We start from the raw sequence: 23,379 nt of genomic DNA, 5'->3' as shown, positions 1-23,379 counted from the left end.
AAAAAGAGATGGTGCTGTTGTCAAAAGAAGCACAGATCCATGTATTAAGTGAAAGAAGTAAAAATATTAGGTAGTGAGAATTCTTCTCATATGAAGGAAAAATTAAGGAAGAACTTTTATATCACTGATTTTTTTTTTTAATCCAATAGAAAAACCCCTCAGCAACCTGCTTGCAAAACACAGGATGTAAGTCTTGGACAGAAATATAAAGCATATTCTAATTGAATCCAACAAACTAAACAGAGTACGTTGTGTATGAGCCATACGTGCACACTGGAGTGATTAGAAAAGGGGAAAGAAATTGGGTGTCACATTAATTGGTGTTTACTTTGAAATCCATTTTGGTTTCTAGTCAATTATTTGTACTCTGTATGAATTTAATTAGATGCTATGTGCCCCAGGTTGTATTTCAGATGAAAATGGGGGTTTTTTGGCAATAAACAGTTGTACCATTTTATCAAATTGCTCCTTGGCTACACTAGATGAAATGTTCACTTGTATAAAGAACAGAATTGAAAGCATTTCATCATCAGAATGATGGTATTTAATGTTGGCCATGTATTTCCGTATTCTAAGAAATTATAAAAATTAATGCAAAACTCTCTTTGCAAGATAACATACACACAGAAGAAAATGAGTGGCCATCCATATGTGCATGCATGTTAGTCCTTCCAAGAATCACTTAAAGTTCCCTAGGTTATTTTTAAATTAACTTTGTCAATCTAATAAACTAAAGGAAAGATAATATTACCCAAGCCAGTAAATGGAGACCCTCCAGGGAGCAGTTCAGTATAAAATACTTGAATAAATAAAACCTTCTATTTTGTTTAATTTGAATAGAGGTGAATTCAGTTGACAAATATTGGAGAAGGGGAAGTGTGGAAAAGAACTACAACAACACTCTGTTTTGTGGAGAACTGAATATTATTCATTGCAAATTAGGTTTTTGCCAACCACAAACTTAGAATTACTCAGTGTCATTAGAATTGTTTTTCCTTGGTATCGCTAACAGTTGCTTTTCTCGGCCTTTTTATGACTGCACCTTATCTTGAACTACTCAGATGAGAAGCATATTGATAGGATGTGGGAAATTGCATACTACATAAAGCAGTGCTTTCCCTAGATACTCAAACTCTAAGAAGAAGTCATATCTTGTAATGATCAAGGGATTGTTAATATTAAAATGTTATTTATAGACATTAAGAGGTATTTTCTCTTTAGGGAGCACTGTGCTATAACACTTACCTACCTTTATGGCTTTTAATAAATAATTGGCACCTGAAGATATTCCTAGCTTAAATTTGAGGAATTTTAAATAAAAAGTAAATGAGTTAAATAAAAAGGGAAGAGTATTCTAGAAATAGCTACTAATGATAAAAGTAAAAATATACAGAAGAAGGAAATTTCCTTTTCTTTATTATTAATAACTAACATTTGTTTATATTTATAGTCTGCAAACCACTGTCACAACAGCCCATGTGAAATAGCTTTTATTGCGTTGCTTATCTGTTAGAAAGGTGAGGTTCAGAGAGACGGAATGACTTGCCCAAGGTCAGTCATACAACCTCTAGCCCTGTGACCACACATTCTTATTCACTTGTACTAACTACACTGTTACTTCATCTTTTATATTCTCAACCAATTAAGAAAGGTAACTTTTTCTTTTTTATTTTTATTTGAACTGTTTGGACCGAATGATTGATTTGAGGCTTGAGGGCAGTGAGGAGGGAGAAGGGATTACTTACCAAGCTTCTATCAAATAACCAGATAGATTGATGTTTATTATTTGCCCTATATAGGTATATTGGTCCTTTCGTCAGTGAAAATCAAATGAAGTTTTTAAAATTTGTCCTCATGTCCTGATAATTGGCCAAAGCATATTTATTCTCATGGATAAAAAGAACACAGAGGTAGATGGCCCAGAAGGGTTTAGCAAATGAGAAGCTTGATCAGAAATAACTAATGTTCTGATAGATAAGAAGAATACATCAATATATCACCTGTGTCCATGACTTGGCAGAGATGATCTGGAAAATAGACATGGGGGGTGGGGGGACTGGGCAATAAGGGGTAAAGAAGCAGCTGGAAATACTTAGAATCTATAATGAGATAATTAAGACTAATTAGCCGGCCCTGTAGGCAGAAAGCAACCCATTAAGTCCAGATCCAGTTTTAATAACTTACCTGGTTTTGAGGGTAGAGGGTCTAGAGCACCCCAGGGAACGAGATACTTTAGGGATGGAACTTTTCAGGGTGGGTTTCCTAGAAAAGGAGTACAAGGGTCTGTAATGGGTGGTGTATTTTTCTTCTGAGAACTAAAATAAACATTCTAGTTCCCTAGGGAGAGGAATTAAAGGAAGCCTCAATTTTCTCATCTATGAAATGGAGATATCTATCTTAAAGAATTGTTACATGCTTTAAATAAGAGAAAGAGGTGTGAAAAGGCCTGGAACAATTCCTATCACAAAACAAATACTCAGTATGTACTAATTAAGACAAATACTTATTTCTGTGTTAATTAATACATACTGAATACTTGTTTACAAGTGCTTGTTTACAATATTTGCAATCAGGGGCACAGACTGACACCAGGACTTAAAAATGAGGCAAGTTCACTACCTTTAGTACAGCTACTCTGCCTTCAGCACTTGGGCTATTATTTTCTTACAGGAGCAGAAGCTGATAACACTTCCTGACAGGTCCTACAGCAGCCTGCCCTCCCTGAAGCCGTGGTCCTGTCACAGCCAGCTACACCTCCTAGACCGTGTAGGGGAAAACTAAATTTTGGCCCATGGTAGCACCTTCTAGCTAAGCAACTTCCTCAAGACTTATTCTAATAGTACTGGAGAAGTGCTATCCCAGTGAAGCCCTGGGGAACAGCAGATGGCACAGACCTAGGCCCGCAGAAGTCACTGGCTCTTTTGATAGGACCCATTGGTGTGTGGTTTTAAGTTATTTTCCTTACTCATCTGCCTCTGTATCTTCTTGTTTGCCTCTGCTCTCAATTCTCTGTAGTTTGGAACAGAGAGCTTCCTAACATTAGATCTGACCTTTACTAATTATATTAGTTACCTATTACTCCCATTACAAATTACTGCGAATTATTGGCTTAAATATTACAGATTTATGATTTTATAATTCTGGAGGTCAGAAGTCCAAAATGGGTCCCAGTTCGCTAAAATCAAGGAGTCAGCAGGGCATCATTCCTCTCTGGGGCCCTGCGGAAGAATCTGCTCCCTTGCTTTTGCTGCTTATATGCCACCTGCTTTCCTGGGATCGTGGCCCCCTTACACCAGCAACACCAGGTCAAGTCCTTAGGCTGCCATCTCTCTGGTGTTCCCTGTCTACTTTTCTCTAACACTTTGAGGACCTCTGTGATTACCTTGGACCCATCTGGATAACCCAGGATAATCTTCTGGGTTAATTCCCCTTTGTTTATAACCTGACATATTCGCAGATTCCAAGCATTAGGACATGGGCATCTTTGGGGGCCATAATTCTGCCTATCATACTAACCTATCACTAATACCAAAGTATTTCACATAATAGTTACCATATAATAAATCCTCAGTACCTGTTGGCTACCATCATTTATTATTATCATAATTATTTGTACTATTAACAGCTCCTTGACTACTCTCCCAGGTCCCCAGTAATCCAACCTCAGTTTGCATTTGAATTTGAGGAAATGAGAATTTTCCTGTTCTGCATACTTCTAAAGACGGAGAGAATTGTGTTGATGGTGGGTTTTTGGTGGGTTTTGGTGGGTTTTTTTTTTTTTTAGATTCACACGCCATAAAATTCACACTGATAAAGTATAAGTTCAGTGGTATTTAGTACAGTCAGAATATTCACAAGGCTATACAACCATCACCATTATCTAATTCCAGAATATTTTCATCACCCCAGAAAGAAATCCTGTATCTTAAAGTAGTTATTTCTTACTTCCCCTGACCCCGGCCCCTGGTAACCACTAATCTACTTTCTGTCTCTATGAATTTGCCCATTCTAGAAATTTCATCTAAACAGACTCATGTAATATGTGGCCCTTGTGTCTGTTTTCTTTCACGTAGCATAACGTTTCCAAGGCTTATTCATATTTTACCATGTCTCAGTACTTCATTCGTTTTTATGGCTAATACTCCATTGTATAGCTGTACCACATTTTGTTTGAACAGTTGGGTTTTCACCTTTTCGCTGTTAGAATAATGCTGGTGTGAACATCTATCTGTAAGTTTTTGTGTGGATGTGCCCTTTGAATTTTCTCAGGTGTATACCTGGGAGTAAAATTGGTGAATCAAATGGCAGTTTTATGTTTAACTTTTTGATTATCTGCCAAACTGTTTTCTACAGTGGCTGCATCGTATGACCCTGGCTGCACCAGTTTACATGCCCACCACTCAAGGTCTTAAATTGTATAAAATAACAAACAAAGTGTCTTAAAAATAGCATGCCCGAGAGCCAATATACTAAAAAGGTTACCATTAGTATTTTAATGTGACTTCTCTGAAGGAAAAGAAATCGGAACTCTTAAAGTGAATAACTTCCTGTTGAATCAGATCCTCAGACATCCAGTAGAGGGGATTAGATTTGGCTTTTACTGAAAAGCTGAAGAATTTATCATTTTTATTATGCATGACTGAGAACTGCAACAGTGTTCCATTAATATTTACTTTTCCTTATGCCAGTGAACATATTACTCTGTAAATTGGCACTTTACCTTCAAATCAGACTGGTTTCTGGGCCCTGGTCAGAAAAAAAATGAGCAGTTTCAATTATTATTTATAAAGTGGTCACATATACATTTGGCATTCTAAATATATGACTTGCATAATTGAATATGAAGTTATAAGAGAGCAAACTCGTGTTTTCTCCTTTTCTATCAGAAGCAGTAATTGATACCTCTAGGAGTAAAACAAATAAGGAAAAAATCTCTAATAAGTGTTTTATAGAGTTTGTTTGCATGATATAAACAAAAATGACCAGTTTTCTGGCTTAGATAATACAACGTATTACCCTGCAGTAAGAGAGGAACAGGGCTAACTGAAACATAAACACTTTTATAGAAATAATGCCCCAGTGTATCGTATTTGCCTATCTTAAACTCAAATGATCGCAGAGGAATCCCTTTCTCCCTACCAGAACCAGTCTGATTGTCCTTCACCCTCTTCTGACTTCATGCGGCTCTAAACTCAAGATTCTGTAACCCTGACTTCAGTGCCTGCCTCTGATACCTTCCCCCCTACCCCACCGTGGAGACAGGAGGAAAAACATGAGCTGGAAGTAAAGCCAGTGGAATTGGGGATCTGAGTTCACTGACACTTACCAGCCCAAGACTGTTGAGCAAACCACTTAACCCTCTGGCTAAGTGAGTTTCTCTGCCTGCATGTGAAGTGGAGGAAATAGTCATATAATTCCATAGGATTGTTGGGACCATCAATGACTTGCACCAGTGCTTGGAACCTAGGAACGGCTACATGGGTGTCTATTAAGTAAATCAGGTATTAAATTCATTGCCTTCACTTAGTAAGCACTCAGGAAATAACTGTTGTTATTCCATCACTCCACAACTATTTCTTGAATGCCAGATCCTAGTCTAGGCTCTGAGGATGTAGTCATGATCAAAACAAAGTTGCTTCACCAGGGAGCTTACGTTCTATTAGGGAAGACCATGAACATATGTGACAGTAAGTCCCATAGGAAAAATAAAGTAGGTTATGAGAATGGAAGGCGGATGGGGGTCGGGGCGAGTTTTGCAGTAATGTTTCAGGTAGAGAGGTCAGGAAAGGCCTCTGACGATATGACATTAAAGTAGAAATGCTGTTTGCATTCCTGTCTTCAGCATGTGCTCTTTGACTTCTCCCTGCTCATTTTGGTGGCTTGTTTTCCGTGCCTTGATTATCCCATTCCTCAAACTTTGATTGAGGAAAAAGATGAGCCAGGAAGTTTTTTGATCCATAGCTCTGGGTATTAAGTGAACAGTTGAATGGTAAAATCCTGAATTTGTCTTTATTCTGATTAAATATCCTTACCTTGGGAAAGCTCTGCTCCCAGAGGAAGGGTATTGGGGGACAACCTGCTTGTCACACTTTATTTGATTCCTGTGATCACCTCTCTAGGTCCATATAAAGCTCAAAACAACAAAAATGTTAATGGCTGACATTTATCCAAAACCAGAATTTTGCTAACAAGTAGCAGAGCCAGGGTTTGAGCCTAGAAACTTCAAAGCATCCACTCTTTCCTGTATCCTTATCTACTTGCAGTGATTGTTACCACCATTCTTGTTAATAATTCCATGTTTAAAAGATACTTTATCTTAGGAGAGTAAGACTACATGGTTTAAATATAATGTATGTATATATTATTTATTTAAGGATTTGATAATGTCTACTTCAGTTAGCTACTGTATTACTCATATCAGGTGTTAAGAAAATAAGGGATTTTTTTAAATGTCCCCTTTATTTTCATTCAAATACAGTATTTGTGTAATACACGCCAGGCACTGTTCTAGGTGCTGATACTGTAATGCCAGCACCACCACAACTATTGATAGAGCATCTTCTATTTTTCATGTGTTAGAACATTATTCACGATGATGGACTTTTTATCCTTATATTGTGGATGAGAAAACTGAGACTCAGGGTAATTAGTGAATATCTGAAGTTAAACAGTAAGTGGCGGAGCCAGACACTGGTTCTGTTTATCGCTGAGCCTCACCTGCCGACGTCATTCTCCTTCACCTAGAAATCAGCTCTCCAGAAGCAAAGCCAAAGATACTATCGGTGTAGGTTGACACATCTAATAGTTTACATACACACATTATCAATTTTACTTTATTTAATCCCCACAGGAACCCTCATCAAATGGTGGTAGTGGGGGAGTGATGTGAGGCATTATTATTAGTGTTATTAGCTATATCTGCAAATTCGAGGCAGACTGATTAATGTTCCTACTGTCAAGAGTAGATGAAATGCTGTGGCAACCCACAGGAAGAAGGGGGGTTGCTTGGGGTGGGGCCTTAAAGAGTACTTGCCTGCGAGCTTAGCTCAGATTGGGGGAGCTGCTGTTTCACCTGGGCTTGGAAAAGTGAGGCCTTCTGTAAAGGTCTCTAATGTTCTCACCAGCCAACAGAGGGTGTAGCTAAGAGGAATAGCTTGGTTGCTTAGCCATTTGGCAGGCAGGGATTATAATCTGGTCTGCTTTACCCTTTACCTGGAGATCGGATCCTTGTTTAGAACAGCATGCCAGGAAAGACTCATTGGCCCTTTGATATCTCTTTGTGAACAAAGCTAAATCCTTGATTCCTTTAGACCCTGGAAACAAAGTGCATAAGGTTAAAGCGGAAAGAGAAATAACAAAAGATCTGGATCAGCCAGATCAGTCACTCCTTGAGAGTCTAAAGATCCTGATTGTGCCATTGACCTTCTGTGTTACCTGTAGAATGATGTATGGATGTACAGAGTGGTGTTTCTCCAATATTTGGATACATCTGGATCACCTGGAGGGCTTCTTAAAACAAATTTCTAGACCTCCACCCCCAGGATCTCTGATTCAGTAGCTCTGAGATGGAAGTCAGAAATTTACAACTGGTTAAGTTCCTAAGTGATGCTGATGTTGCTATGTCAAGGACCAAACTTCAGAATCCCTGATCTCTTCTCTGAGATCTTTTTTTCTCTCTAATGCTCTATTTAAAAAGTAATAGCATCAAAATCAGGAGGTCTGGACTATATAGTGTCACTTCCTAAGTATGCTACCCTGAGTAAGTCACTTAACCTTTGTCTGTCTATTTCTTTCTCAGTAAAGTGTGGTGGGTGGGCCTCACAATTGACATGGCATAGGATGAAGGAGAGAATCAACTCTCTTATTTAAAAGAAACCCCTTGGGGCACCTGGGTGGCTCAGTCTGTTAAACTGTCTGCCTTTAGCTCAAGCCATGATCTCCAGGTCCTGGGATCAAGCCCCACATTAGGCTTCCTGCTCAGCAGGGAGTCTGCTTCTCCTTCTCTGCCTCCCCCCACTCACACACACACATGCGCGCGCACTCTCTCTCTCTCTAATAAATAAATAAAATCTTTTTTAAAAGTAAAAAAAAAATAAGAAACCCCTTTGGGATCCCTGGGTTTGGTTGAGTGTCTAACTCAATTCAGCTCAGTTGGTTGAGTGTCTAACTCTTGATTTTGGCTCTGCTCATGACCTTGGGGTCATCAGATGGAGCACCGCATTGGGCTCCACATGCTCAGCATGGAGTCAGCTTGAGATTCTCTCCCTCTGCTCCTCCCCCTGCTCACTCTAAATAAATAAAAATTTTTTTAAAGTAACCCCTTATGTAAAGAATACTATATAAATTGTCAGTTGTGTAGCTGAGACACGGAAGCCATCTGAATGGATAAGGAAGATGTGATGTGTACACACACACACAAACACACACACACAATGAAATATTACATAGCCATAAAAGAGGATGAGATTTTGCCATTCATGACAACATGAATGGACTTAGAAGGTATTATGCTAAGTGAAATAAGTCGGACAAAGACAAATAACATATGATTTTACTCAGGTGGAATGTAAAAAAAAAATGAATTAACAAATGAAAAGCAGAATCAGAATATAAATACCGAGAAGAAACTGATGGTTGCTGGAGGGAAGGGAGGTGAGGGGATGGGCAAGATGAGTGAAGGGGCCTGGGAGATACAGGCTTCCAGTTATGGGATGAATAAGTCACAGGAATAAAAGCATAGCTTAGGGAATGTAGTCGATGATACTGTAATAGCATTGCGTGGTGACAGATCGTAGCTACACTTGGGGTGAGCAGAGCATGACATAAAATTGAATCATTATGTTGTATACCTGAAACTAATGTAACATTGTCAACTATACTCAAATATAAATTTTTTAATAAAAAATAAATAAATTGTGATTTGTGCATATCCATGTTTGAAGTGAAGATTCTGCTTTGATAGAATCCTTAAGGAGACTGCAGTCCATCTTTCAAGGGAAGAAAAAATAAAATAAAATAAAAAATGACTCGTTTCTATAAAGAAATGGGAGCTTAGTACAAGAGGAAGTGTACCCATGGAGAATGTACTTAAAATCCAAATGACCCATGAGGGACCCCATCTTATTTGGCAGATAAAAGTTTTCCTGCTATCTGTTTAACAAATTAATAAAAAAAAAAAAAAAAAGAACATAAATAAAGGGGAATAATAACTTAGAGCTATCTGGGCACCTGAGTCTGTGAGCCCTTTAGGGCCTTGGCACCTAAAGAGAAGGGGAAAAAAGGATCCCTGTCTCTGAGGCTTTGAAAGTGGCTTTCCTTGAGGCATGGGGGAAGCTCTGGGGGCAGTAAGAACTGAAGGGCTGAGATGCCTGGGGCATGAGTCTGTTTGATCCAATAAAGAGACAGAAGAAAAAAAAAAAGGCTCGTAAGTAATTTTGCTATTTCATTTGGTGCAAAAGAGAAGGCAAAACACCAGAATATTCAATGAGCCAAACAAAGTACAGAATGCGGCAGGAGTGTGGATGCAGCCTGACCCCTTCCCGGGAGCATTTCTAAGCCCGAATGAAGCACTCACTGCCTCGGCTAATGGATAATAGCATGCATTTTAAACCGTGGTGACCCTTTTGTTTTTCTGATAGGGGAAGATGAAGATGAATTTGAGAATTTCATGCTGCCTCTTACAGTCTCTTTTGAAACAGTCTTACAAATATTCAACAACAACTTTAAACAAGAAGATGTAAAGGTGCGTTTGTTCCTAAACATGACGAAAAGATAATTTTGCTCATTCTGGAATATCTAGATCCACAAAGAGGTTTCTGCATATTTCTGTGTGCTCTGTACCTCATCCATCTTGCTTCCTCAATTGTACATGTCTTTGAGTTGTACTTTTCATGTAAGTACTTCTTTAGTTTCCTGTACAAATTGACTTTGAGGTCAGCGCGTGATTTTGGACAGTTTGCGATTATATGATTTATCTCTTGAGGCAGTTAGTATCTTTAAAAGAACACTTCTCACGGGTGCACTACTTTAAGCATCCCTATTCCCTCATCTACCCTGCACTATATGCCTCGACGTATTTATATGGAGGAATGCACACACATACACATGCTAAAACACTACATCTCTAAATATTTTTTTAAACAAGAATTTATATAAATCAAGACTTTATTAAATGGCTAGGCATATGTGTATAAATAGAAGCTGGTCTTGAAGTATTGCATTCTTAAACTGAACAAAGTGATTAGGATAACTGATAGCTAAATAAGGTTTTTATGTGCCTGTGGGAGCCGTATTAGGATTGATTTGACAAGTCAGTTCAGCTGTGGCAACAGTCATAATATCTAAGACAACATTATGTTTTATTAGTAAAATCCTTAAGTGTAGCAAGCTGTTTGTGACAAAACAGTCCCATATTTTAATGTGGGGGGTGGGGAACACAAGATCTGCAAAATAGGAATAGCATCTTCTGAAATCATAATGTGTCTGGGCTATTTTAAACAGATTGACACTGATTATTATTTTTAAAAGACTAATAAATGTACTCTAGAGGATTCAGGCACCTTTTGTAAGTGATACTGGAGTCATATTTTATTGTTATTTGGAATAAGTCAAAAACATTAACCATCATTTTGATGGCCTCTCTTCTCCCTAAATATATATATATATATATATATATATATATATATATATGCAGTAAGAAGCCAGATATTAAAACGATAGCCTTTGATGATTATTTTAGTGTAATTCTTCTACCAGAATAATTAGCCAAATGGGATACCTTTTGAAATAGAGTTTTGAAGTGAATATTAAAACTCAGAATTTTTTAAAACCAAAAAGGATCTTAGGGATTTTCATTGTGTTCATCATCTCGTGAAAACTCTTCACCAGAGTTTCTACTCAGGTTAGCTGTATTTTTTAGAGGTCTTCCAAATATTCTGAAGGATCCACAAAAACTTTGCGGCTTTAAGGTGGCTCTCAGTGCCCTTTATATCAGAAAGAAGCAGTGAGGTTGAAAAACACCATCTTTATAAAAATTACATTTGTCTCATTTGAAGATTTCATTATACTCCAAGCCATTTTGATGTAATCCCATCTAGTTTGATAGAAACCATCTTCCTAGAGTCATTTTTAATGGAGTTCCAGTGATATATCCCTAAACCAGCAAGTTCTTAACGACCCTGGAAAGTGACTGCTTGATTACACTTTAACGGTATTTGCAAATAAAATCACAAGTAATTAAGGGGAAATCTCCAGGCTTTTGAGCAAGTTTGATGCATGATAACTGCCTGATTCAGCTTCATCTAGAGTAATGCTGTGTAGGCAACAGCTACTGAGATCAATAGCAACGTAATGATAGTGGCAGAATTAAGTGAGTAACCTGAGAACTGTGCCTCAGAATGCATGCAGCTGCCACGAACCAAGGCCACACAGTGCACTCCGTGCTTCCGTCCTAAATGTTCATCAAAAGACGCCCTGCAGGAAAATGGAGTTAGATGCTCTTTATTGCTGATCGTGTCTCTTGCCACATTTATCAGGGAAATTGGATTAGCAGTTGGCAGCTGCAGGTAGACAAGATTCTGCAGTGATTAAATATGCAGCTTGGCTGCATTTGTTGTGACAGACCTTTAGTAAATTCTACTGTAAGCACCATCTGTCTAATTTGTATAAAGAAAACTTGGTGCTTTAAGCTACCGATAAAGAACTAAATCTGTTGCTTTATCATAAACAAAACTTTTGCACTAAATGCTTTTAAATGTAATTTATTAGGTTACGGCTATTTTTCTATCATGATGAATAAATAATACATGCAAAAGTGCTTTCAGGTACTTCATTTTGCAAGTACTAGAGATAAAAACAGTTCTGTTTTGTTCTTCAATAAAGTATTTAGTATTCCAATCCACAGGAGGTGATGCTGTTAAAATATCTCTATGAAAATGCCGCAGGACTGCCAAATTCATTTAATTTGCAACCCTTACCAGCATTTTCTAACTCCCTATTTATAGATATTTTTCAAATGCGGATTTCAGGATGAACAGAAGCAGCAAGGACCTGTGTTGCCAAATTGAAACATGGTTGTGAGGGGAGGAAATGCTGTAAAACTCTTAAATTTATAGCTTTGTTTTCTTACTTAGTCCTAATAAAATTGAAGAGAACCTTGAATTTTTGTCTTGGGTTTTTCCTTTCATAGTAAAGGGAAAAAGAAGGAAAATGCTGTGACAGGTCCTGGCTCCAAAGCATTTGTTCAAAATGTGTGTGTGTTCCGCCTATAATTGTATCCATAGTGAAATATAGTCCACTACTCCCTTGACTCGTGCATCATTTTGTATTTGGCCATGACGTCATCGAGTTTAAGGAAAATGAATGAAAACGTCTCAGAGGAAGAGGAGCAGTTAAATAGGAACCTGCTATCTTTAGTCCCTTCGTAAAAACTCCACAATGTTAAATTATTTAAAATCCTTGATTTTCAGCATGCGCACATTAAAAGTTTTCGCACTAAGTGCCAAATGTTGCAAACAGCACTTTAACAGAATGATTTTGCTTTGATCCCTGTAGCAGTTCCTGAATAATTTATCACAGGTTATTGCCTTAATTCTGGAGAGGGATAGAGCAATAAAGGCAGATGAAAACACTCCAGTTGAAACACCTTGGGGCCTGCTCATTCCTCTGACACGGCTCTTTTGTTGGAACTATTTAGAGGTTATTAAGATGTGTCTCCAGAATTAAGAGTATGCTGTAAGGATGAAGACAGCCATCTTAATTCTAAAGACAAAGCACAATGACCCTTCACCTTCTTTTTCTTTGTTGTTATTATATAGTAGAATTATGAGGATAATATTATAGCTGCCCCCAGTAGTGCCACTACAGTAAAGGGTCTGTCAGACTTTCCATTAGAAACCCTGTTTTGGGGGTCAGGGTGGAAGGAGCCGCATTTCAGCTGTTTCCCGGCCCATTCGTCTCACACTTGGCACACAGACAACTGTTCACCATGCGGCGTACTGAAGCACTGAGCGGTTTCTCCTCGAACTATCCAGAAGGAATCCTTACGATTAGATACCCAGACCTACCTGGCCCCCCAAACCAGCCTCACTGAACACATAGGATCAATCAAGTGTGGACCAACCGTAGAAGGGCAACTTTTGAAATAAACCCTTTTTTACTATTTTAAATGAGATGGTGAACCGTGGCTGCTCCTTCCCTAAATTTCAATCAGACTGCCTCTGGCTCTCTGAGACGGCTTAGTAGTGCAGTTGAACTGCTAGGTAGCAGTCATCCTGTCCAGAGCAGAGCTGGGTATGTTTTGGCCACCAAGAAAGTACTCCCTTCGTGTCGTTTGAGTATCTCTATAGACTATTACAGTTTTCTTGCTCCCGTAAGATACAAGATACTGTTTGAGCCTAAGAAATCTGTTTCTTACCCACTTGGACACTGCATTTTTCTGTCCAGTGAAAACTACTGAAAACACACAGTTAGTTCTTAGGTTGTTACATGCTTCCTCCGCTCTATAGTAACATTTTCTGAAATTAAACAGTGATATAATTTCATACATTCAAGGCACTTAGATTTTATTATTTTGGCATCTTTTAAAGAAGAAAAATCTGAGATAAAATAAATGTTAAACCTTTTTGTGTAATGAAGAGAGTCAGAAGATATTTTAACAGCTCTTTGCGCTAGGACAAGGAAAGTAAAACCCCTGTTTCTTCTTGACCAGTTTAGAGCTGAATGTGGGTGCCTTATGTATATGTGGAGACTTACTGTAACCTGTAAGTTTACATAATACAAGTAGGCCAAAATGCCCACTGTCTTAGAAAGACTGCAGAGCTAAATACTCAGAGTGGGATTGTTCCAAGAAGGCTTCTTAGAAGACGTATTTTGTTCCAGAGCCTGTGAGAAGCGTGGAAAGCTGCAAAAGAGGGGAACAGGTTCCAGGTGGTGAAAATAGGTTACATAAAAGGCAAAATGGCTTTTTTTTTTTTAATAGCAAGTCACATGAGAGAACTGTAAGGAGGCCAGCCCATTCTAGACTAACAGGGACTAGTGAGATTATGAAAGGAAAAAGAATGAGTCACTTAAAGAAGCAGAGAAGAAATTCAGGGTTTACAGACTCAGAAATTCAGAAACGCTTAGGTGGTTAGAAACTAAATATTTTATAAATGATGACTTCTGGTTATATCTAGTTACCTTTTAGGTACAGGATTGGGGGACGATCAGAAATTGCAGGTACTTCTGACAGACAAACTGTTAATTTACTTCAAGATGCTATTTAGCCATTAAGATGAGGCTTCGGATTCACTTCCAAGTCCTTGATGATCATTTAAAGGCCTTCCTATAAAGAGGTTTTCATTTCTTACCAATGTGTGAGGAAAAAGAAAAGAAAATCTGACAGAAGACTTCAGAACCCATTTCCTGGCAGAATCTTCCTACTGAAACAGTACCTTCAGAAATCACAGTTGCATATCTCAATTATCCCACCCCCTTGTTTTGCAATTATGTTTATTTGTGCTCTTTGTTCTGACATTCTAGCATCTGTTCATGGGTTTTCTTTTTCTCTTCCCAAGCATCATCCTAAGGACAGCTTAATTAAGAGTCCAGAGTACAAGGCAGATCTCTTTTATTTAAGAGTCAAGTTGTTTTTTTCTGTCTCTCTAAAACTAAATATTTATGGAACATTTAGTACGTGTTGGGCTCTTGCTAGGCATTTTTAAATACGTTTATTAAATTTGTTCCTCACACTGCCTCTGTGAAAGAGGCAATAGTAGCCCCTTTTATAGATGAGGAAACTGAGACTGTAAGTTGTTGCCTTGCCTTAAGTCTTATCAAGCAACAGAGCTGTGACTCAAATTCAGATCTTCTAATAACCAGTATAGATCTCTTTTCCTTACACCTTTTCCTTTTCCTTGCTTGGGGAATGCAAATGCCCTTCTCGGAATGTCATCGCCGCAAAAAGTCACCTGGCCAGTTTTACTTTGTCCTCAGTGACTAGAGATGACTCTTTTGGGATCTTTGAATTCCAGTGTGCTTCCAGGAGAAACGCTAGGTTTCATAGTGGGACCGATTACGTGCAAGCCGGTGTGGTTAAGATTTTGCTATTATTAAATAATGTCTGGACCCTGAGCATCTCTGTTCTGTGGAATTATCAATCCTCATCTCCCCCGCCCCCGCTTTTTTTCCCCCTAATTGTCATTATTCAGAAACAAAGTATATGAAGAATCCAAATGTTCCTAAACTACTGGAATTATAACTTAGCTCAATTTATAAGAAGTGAATTCGGGTTGGTCAGCAGATTTGATGGTCTGTTTGTTTAAAAGGGTCTATGGTTTTCTATAGAAAGGGATCTGAGCGAGACATTTTAGCTAATGAATCAAAATCAGATATGTGGTCATTATTGCCTGATTATTACTCCATCTGCTCTGTGCTAACGTGAAAATCAATTACTGTGTCTCTTTCCCACTGACAGCGTATGTTGATCGGGCTGGCAAGAGATCTTCGAGGGATTGCCTTTGCACTGAACACAAAGACCAGCTACACCATGCTGTTTGACTGGATGTATCCTTATTACACTGTGACAATACCAGCTCTGTGCACAGAGGGATGCCAGGCCCCTTGCTTTCGTTTAATAGTATGGCACAGTAGGGAAGAGGAAACAAAGCTAAATGAACTAATGTGTAATCAGCTAAAAATTACAGCACAGTGGCAGCAGTGCAGATAACTGAGCACAGCATTTGGAGACCCAGCTCAGAGAGGTCACTTTTTGGTGCCATTAAATATTGACAACTTAAAAATCACATCCCCAAATGATTGTTTATGTAGTGATTGCAGGGATAATCAGGCTAACATCTTTAACTCAGGATCAATGAATCTTACCATTTGGCATTTTTGAGCAGATTTGAATTTCTACTCCATCTCAATTAGCAGGGCTGAGAAGGTTACTTTATCTCTCAGAGGCTTAATTCATCATGCTACAGTTTTTCACCATCATGAAAATTTTAATACATGAAAAAGGGGAAATAAATGGCCAGGATTTTTCCTTTGGTATACAATCTAAATTTTCCTTTGCCAAAGCTTGGTACAGAGAACAGCATAAATAAACAAAGCAACAAACAAACATCCCCCCACAGTAATACCTCTTCACATAAGAGTGAGACGAGCACGGACTTTGGTGTCAGACCAGGCTTAAAATCCAGCTCTCTACTTGCCGTGTAAACCTTGGCAAGTCGTTTCACTTCTGTGAGTTGGTTTTCTCATTTAAAAAAGAGACATCCAGCATCATGGCTCACTGCGACCATTAAAATAGGTAGCACATTTTATATAGTGTCTGAAACATATTTGGGAGTCATAAATAGTTGCTTTTAATATTGTTTTAATAATATTATATGAATCCTCCTTGATTCTAACAGGAAGTGACAATTTATACAAGTCATATAGGTGTAATATGTTTTCATGTCTTTATATATAAAACCATCAGAGCACCTTAGAAGAATTCGATAGCCTTAAAGTTATTTTATTTTTTAAGTTACACTGTTTCTCAGTTGCTCTTTTCAGGTTCTTCTTATCCAAACTTCTTCATAAATTAAACTGCAGAAGAAACTTCTTAAAGGCAGTTTTTCACTATGGATGCCACAGATAGCCCAAAAACATAGCTAACAAGGAATCTGGGCGTGTTTTAGGGGGAACTCTACACATTAAAAAAAAATTTTTTTTAACATTAATTTGAATACTGACATTTTTAGTTACTGTTAAAACCTACTTTATGGGGTGCCTGGGTGGCTCAGTGAGTTAAACCTCTGCCTTCGGCCTAGGTCATGATCTCAGGGTCCTTAGATCGAGTCCCGCAAGGGCTCTCTGCTCAGCAGGGAGCCTGCTTCCCTTCCTCTCTCTCTGCCTGCCTCTCTGCCTACTTGTGATCTCTCTCTGTCAAATAAATAAATAAAAATCTTTAAAAAAAATAATAAAACCTACTTCATAAGGGGTGCCTGGATGTCTCAGTGGGTTAAAGCCTTTGCCCTCGGCTCAGGTAATGATCTCGGGGTCATGGGATCGAGTCCCACATCAGGCTCTCTGCTCAGCAGGGAGCCTGCTTCCTCCTCTCTCTCTGCCTGCCTCTCTGCCTACTTGTGGTCTCTGTCTGTGAACTAAGTAAATAAAATCTATAAAAAAGTTAAAAAAAAATAAAACCCACTTCATCAGCTATATGTGTCCATAAAAGAATTAGAGATAAGAATTTTCTGTGTCATTGAAGAACCGTGTCTTTATTTCAGCATGCAAAGCACATGTAGAGAGACTGTAGTTTTTAATATGTAAATTCCTAAAATTCTTTTAACTATGAAGAATACACTGAAATCACATGTGACCTTTGTTTATCTAAACATAAATAGAAGCTCACAAAGTAAAAACTTTCATTTATTTGAAAAATCATAAGAACCTAGTTTCGTCACTTTAAAAGTGATCGTGATCTTGAACCAAGCTGCAACTCTAGGATGCCCAATAATTAATACTTCATGTTTCCCTCCTCTGCAGTCCCAACCAAGAGTCAAGTCCAGAACGTTTCCCCGCAGTGCCAATAAATATAAATATCTGCCATAATTGATACTGCCTAAAATTCATAGAACGTATTGTAATTTAAGTTTTTAATTAAGTCTGTTTTCCATTTCCTCCCCAGCTTCGTCTCTTTGGCACCTAGCTGAAATGAAACTTTTGTCCAGCAGATGGCAGACAATAGCAAATGGAAGGCCTCGGGACTTAATGTTTTGTTTTGAACTGGAAACTATTGTCTCCTCCATGTGATCATAGATGTTGATGTTATTAGGGTCCGTGGTGGAGGGCTAAGTGTCAGTTATGCAGAAAGCTGTGTTAGAACTGCCAAACGGGTTGGCTTGGTACCGGCTTTGCTTATAATAATTGAGTTTCAGTAGCAAATCAGCTTCCTTGGGAAAAGGCCAAAGGCTTTTCATAATTGTATTGACAACAAAATGAATATGATAAATGGTGTTCATTCAGTTGAGACAAGATTTATAGTTTTCCTTTGGGCAAGGGATGAAGAGCAAATATTTATAATAATAGTAAAATTTGTTTAAAAGTTACATTATTAGATAATTCAAAAAGCTTTATTAAAATATTTTGAAATACTTTAAGCAGTTTCAGGTGATAAAGTATAGATTCTTTTCAAAGTATTCTAGTAATGTAAAAATGAATAAGTATATGGTTTTTAAAAAACATGGATATGAAAGTCATTTATTCTTACTGAAATATTGATATGTCAAACCGTCAGTGATGATTCCCACATTACTGCTGGGGAAAGTTTATTTTTGCCTTTTATTCACATAAATGTGTGTTCTCTAATTCGTTATACAGTCCTTAGCATGCAGAAGAAATGTCCTATAAGAGCACATGTCATCTTAAAGTCAAAATGCATTTTATTTACGGCGATTATTTGATAAGATGCTATTTTAGTGGTTAGCTATTTAATTCAAAAACATTTCTGTAAACACTGACTACATTAACTGCTACACGAACTGCATTGCTTATCACTGTCCTTCCAAAAGTAAATTGCCTGAAACTGCATAGCAAACATGTTGATAAATTGTTCCGCTGCTGAAGAATTGAGGAATCATTGATACACTTCTTTGCCCCTCTGGTGAGAACACGACAATATAAAAGCACCTTACCTTGTACTGCATTTAGCCACCTTGTTTAGGCTTTTTCCCAGGTCATACTTAGACTGCTAAGTGTCAAGGATCCAGACAGCAATTGGAAAAAAAAGAAAAAAGAAATGTGTATGATTGTCATAACCTGATCTCTGAGTCCACTGGTTTTCAGTCAGGTCATTGGTGCTGTTTATTAGCATGCGTAAACATATCGTACAAAGACAAGTCTAGACCCTGTGTAGGTATGCAGAAGGGTGCAAACCTCAGAATAAAACAGATGTGGAATCCGGTCCTGGCTTCACCACTTAACCTGTGGGGGCTTTGGGGAACTTCTTCACTGTCTCAGAATCAGTTTTCTCCTCCATAAAACAGGGCTAATCATACCTGTCTCACAGGTGTAGTATAAGAAGCGCATGAACTGACATCTGTAAAGGGCCCGCTATAATGTCTGGCGCAAAGGAAATACTCCAGCACTGTTGTTAGGTCTGTTTTTCTCCCAAATATGGAATGAGACAGAAGGATCCCATTTGCTCATTTATTCAGAAAATTTGGCTAAGGATTGTGCTAGGTTTCATGACGGATGTAGGTTCCTTAGACTCAAATCCTACCCCCAAATGAGCTTATAATTAAATAGAGACTGTTAGATACCTACATACATGACTGTAATAAAATACAGAAGGTGATGAGTGCCATAACAACAGACACAAATAAAGTGATTGCATTTAGCTGGGGAATCAGGAAGGGCTCTGTCAAAGTGTGGCTATTTCCCTGGATTTTACCAAACAAGTAGGATTAGAGTATTGGAACGATGAAGTAAGAGGTTTTCTGTTGGCCCAAGCACAGGTCTTGGAAGGAGAGTAGAGAAGAAGATGTTTTGCTGTAGGTACCACTGATTTCATGATGGGAAATGCAGGTTGCCTGGGACCCCTGAATATCAAGCTAAGGTATTTAGACCCTTATCCTATAGATAGTGTGAGGCAGTTGTCCTTCTGACTAACAAAATCAGAATTGTATTTCAAGAAGAAAGTAATCGGCACTGTGTTGTACAGACTGAAATAAGGAAGAAAGTAAAATCACTGAAAAAATCACTTCAGCAAGCATTGTTTTAAGTCCTGTGTGTCAGGCCTGAGGACTGAATAAAAGGACTGCTTTTTACCAGAATGAGTAAAATAGATGGCCCTTTAGAAGCTCACTATCTAGGGGGTTAACATACTAATATTCACTAGTATAAATAACATGCTAATGAATAGTGTGTTGTCACAAAGATGTATGCAAAGGACCATATGAACATGTAAGAGGAAGAGATTGGCATTTTTGGCAAAACAAACAAACAAAAATAAGTAGGCTTCTCAGGGAAGTGGAAGTTGGGCAAGGTGTGGAAAGGTAGATTGACGTTTGCTAGACAGGAGATAAAGAAAAGACTTCCAGCAGCATTTGCCTTCGTAGACAAGGTATACTGTTTTGCATTCATGGAATACCTTTAAAATAAGCTCCAAGCCAGCAGGCTGTTTCTATTCTGGAATCACAGCCTCACACCCCTATCCCCTAAGAGTTTTAAGAAAAACTCCTTTATTGCCTTCCAGGATATTACCATGCTTTCCCTACTATGAGATCCCAGAGGGAAAGAATTACATTTTTACTCATTTCTGTTTACTTGGGGCCAGGTACATGGTAAGTTATATGAACTGCGCAGTGGGTGGATGGATGGGTGGTGGTTGTCAAGAAGGAAAAGCCGTACTTCTCATTGTGTCCTATTTGGCATCTTGATTAAGGTAGCATCCTATCATTAATGCTTTTGATCTTTCCTTTATCTGATGTAGACGTTAGGAATTCATCAAGAAGGTTAGGTGAAAGCAGTTAGGTCTGTACCTCTTCTACCTAAGGGCTCCCACTGTCCTCCTGCTTTCCGTATATACATGGTCCTCACAGGCCCTGGAAAATTAAACTCTGAGAGCGGGGTCTGCTTCTCACCCTGTAATCTGAGTCTGGCACTCTCACTCTGCAGCCCTTTTCACCTCCCTGCTTGGTAGACCTCTACTCTGCTTTCCAGTAATCACTCATCTTCTCTGTGGCAGTCACCTCTGTCAGAAGCATATTAGAATTGGCCCCACTCTCATTCTGCACAGAAAAGGAAGCATCCCCTCCTATCGCCCTGCTTTCTCCCATAGTGAGTGCAGTGTGCTCTGAAAAATAGGATGATCCGGATGCCTTTAGAATGCCTAGCAAAGGGGCTTGTGTGTGCCTACGATAGTCTTAGGTTCTGAGATTGGGGTCTTCGCAGTTTCTTGACGAGCCATTCCGATGCTTTCCCACTAATGATCACGGAGTTTGTGCTCAGGAGATTTCTTAATGGAATCTCTTCTCACCTCTGCTCCTCTGACACTCCCTCTGAATTGGGGTACTCAAGAGCATCTCTATTGTATGTCAACCACCCAGACTTGAGGATGAATTTCCCGAGAATAAAAGCGATGTCTTTCGTATCTCTGGATCCCTCACCCCTAGCGCAGCAACTAGCACATAGTATCTGTGAGCTATCAAAAATAGCGTATTTTCTACTACATGGAAAAAGCAATAAGTTATCTGACAACAGCCAAAATGGAATTAATAATTAAGTTCATTGATTTCATTTTTATCCAACTGGAACACTTCTTATCTCCCTTCTTCACCGTATTTTCCTTTGTAGAACTTTCTAACATATTATGTATGTCTTTTATTTATTTTTGTCTTTTCTTATTAGAATGTAAATCACATGAGGGCAGGAATTTTTCAATGTTTGATTCACTGGTGTCTCCAGAGAGTCTAAAACGATGAATACACAGTTATCGAATAGGACTTTAGTAAATACTTGTTAAGTAAATTCTTTCAACATATACAAATACAACACATGCAAATACAGAGCCTTAACATTGTATATCTGAGGAGACAAAAGTATTGCTTTTGGCAATTTGGGGGAGCTTGCCACTCTTAAGGGATTAGAAGGCTTATTTTATTGAACATTGTATGAATTATTTCCTGAAGCTTCAAAATGAAATGCACAGATAAAAAGAAATAGATACTTCTCATCAAATATGCTATACCTCATTCTTAGGTTGACAGGTTTAAAGTAAAAAATACATATTGAAGCCCACTTTGTACCAGGTCCATGTATACAACAAGTGCCTAGGTCCTGCCCTCAAGAAGCATATAATATAATAGGAGAGATAAAGAGACATAAAAGCATTAGCACAGGGTACCACAGCCACATACAGGAAACATACCAGCTAAGTCTTCAGAGGGGGAGGCCAGGAAGGCTTCTGAGGGACAAGCAACAAATGGTGGGGGCAAGGTAGGGAAACACAATCTTTGCCCCTTGGAAACTCACTGTCTAATGGGCAGGCCGGTAGCACAAGCAAGCAACCCTAGTAGAGTCTGTTGTAAGAGACATGGGGTCATCATCCTTTCTGATGGCTGAGTAATATGCCATTGTACATATGGACCACATCTTTATCCATCCATCCGTTGAAGGGCATCTCGGCTCCTTCCACAGTTTGACTCTCTTCAGCGTTGCTGCTCTGAACATTGGGGTGCCTGTGCCTCTTCGCTACATCTGTATCTTTGGGGTAAATACCTAGTAGAGCAATTGCTGGGTCGTAGGGTAGCTCTATTCTTAATATCTTGAGGAACCTCCATACTGTTCCCAAGTGGTTGCACCAGCTTGCATTCCCACCAACAGTATAAGAGTGTTCCCATTTCTCCACATCCTTGCCAACATGTGTCATTTCCTGTTTTGCTCATTTTTATCATTCTAACTGATGTAAGGTGGTATCTCATTGTGGTTTTGATTTGTATTTCCCTGATGGCTAGTGACGTTGGGCACACTACATCAAAAACTAATGATATTATATGGTGACTAACATAATAAAAAAAGAGAGAGAGATGGGGTCAGAGTGTTCATTGAACATAGATAAGAAAGAGATTGATGCCTTTTGACAAAAGCGAGAAGGTTTCACTGTTCCATGGGACGTCAACTTGAGCTAGATGTTGAAAGACAGGAATGGGTTAAAGCAGAAGAAGCTGCAAGTAGAGGAATGGAGACAAGAGAGTTGGCATCTGGGGCACCTGGATGGCTCAGTCATTAGGCATCTGTCTTTGGCTCAGGTCATGATTCCAGGGTCCTGGGATCAAGCTCCACATCAGGCTTCCTGCTCGGCAGGAAGCCTGCTTTTCCCCCTCCCACTCTCCCTGCTTGTGTTCCCTCTCTTGCTGTGTGTCTCTCTCTGTCAAATAAATAAATAAAATCTTAAAAAAAAAATAGAGTTGGCATCTGTGGATTTGCAGGGGATTAAGAATGGCTGAATCATGGATAAGGCAGGAGTCCTAAGAGAGGGGTCTGAAGGTATGCAGGGACTGGATCTTAAAGGGCCTTGTATGCTATCCTAATGAATTTGAAATGTATTCTAAGAGCAGGGAAGAAAATTGTGTTCTTTTTCACCATGGAGATCTCTACCCATACCCACAGGGAAGGTACGCCATTAAGTGATTCCATTCAGCACTTTCACTGAAACAAAAAGACAAGTACACCAGAAAATATCAGAAAGAGAGAGACCTAGAGAATAGGAAAAGAAAAAGGAAATGAAGGAGTGGCATATCAAGAGTTTTGTTTTTTGTTTTTTGTTTTTTTCCTGCTGCAATTTTAGGCCTTAATTTTATATTTATGTGTACCTTTGTCAAGGAAGGAGTCAGTTATGGCTTAAAGGGC

The 23,379-nt window shown here is 38.7% G+C and overlaps 1 protein-coding gene across 7 annotated transcripts in view; it reads left to right on the top strand.

The window, feature by feature from the left end:
- Nucleotides 1-23,379, top strand: part of RANBP17 (RAN binding protein 17) — a 314,133-nt gene that overhangs the window by 235,838 nt on the left and 54,916 nt on the right. For all 7 annotated transcript variants that reach the window (XR_004284119.1, XM_032337027.1, XM_032337025.1 and 4 more), the window contains 2 exons: nt 9,639-9,742; nt 15,455-15,543. Coding sequence is in view for 6 of the 7 variants with exons in the window: in XM_032337027.1 (XP_032192918.1) it covers nt 9,639-9,742; nt 15,455-15,543 (193 nt within the window). In the remaining variant the exon portion in view is untranslated. The remainder of the gene's footprint in view (nt 1-9,638; nt 9,743-15,454; nt 15,544-23,379) is intronic.

Source organism: Mustela erminea, chromosome 3 (assembly GCF_009829155.1).
Source record: "Mustela erminea isolate mMusErm1 chromosome 3, mMusErm1.Pri, whole genome shotgun sequence".
NCBI classification, from domain to species: domain Eukaryota; kingdom Metazoa; phylum Chordata; class Mammalia; order Carnivora; family Mustelidae; genus Mustela; species Mustela erminea.
This window is presented reverse-complemented; position numbering and strand designations above follow the sequence as displayed.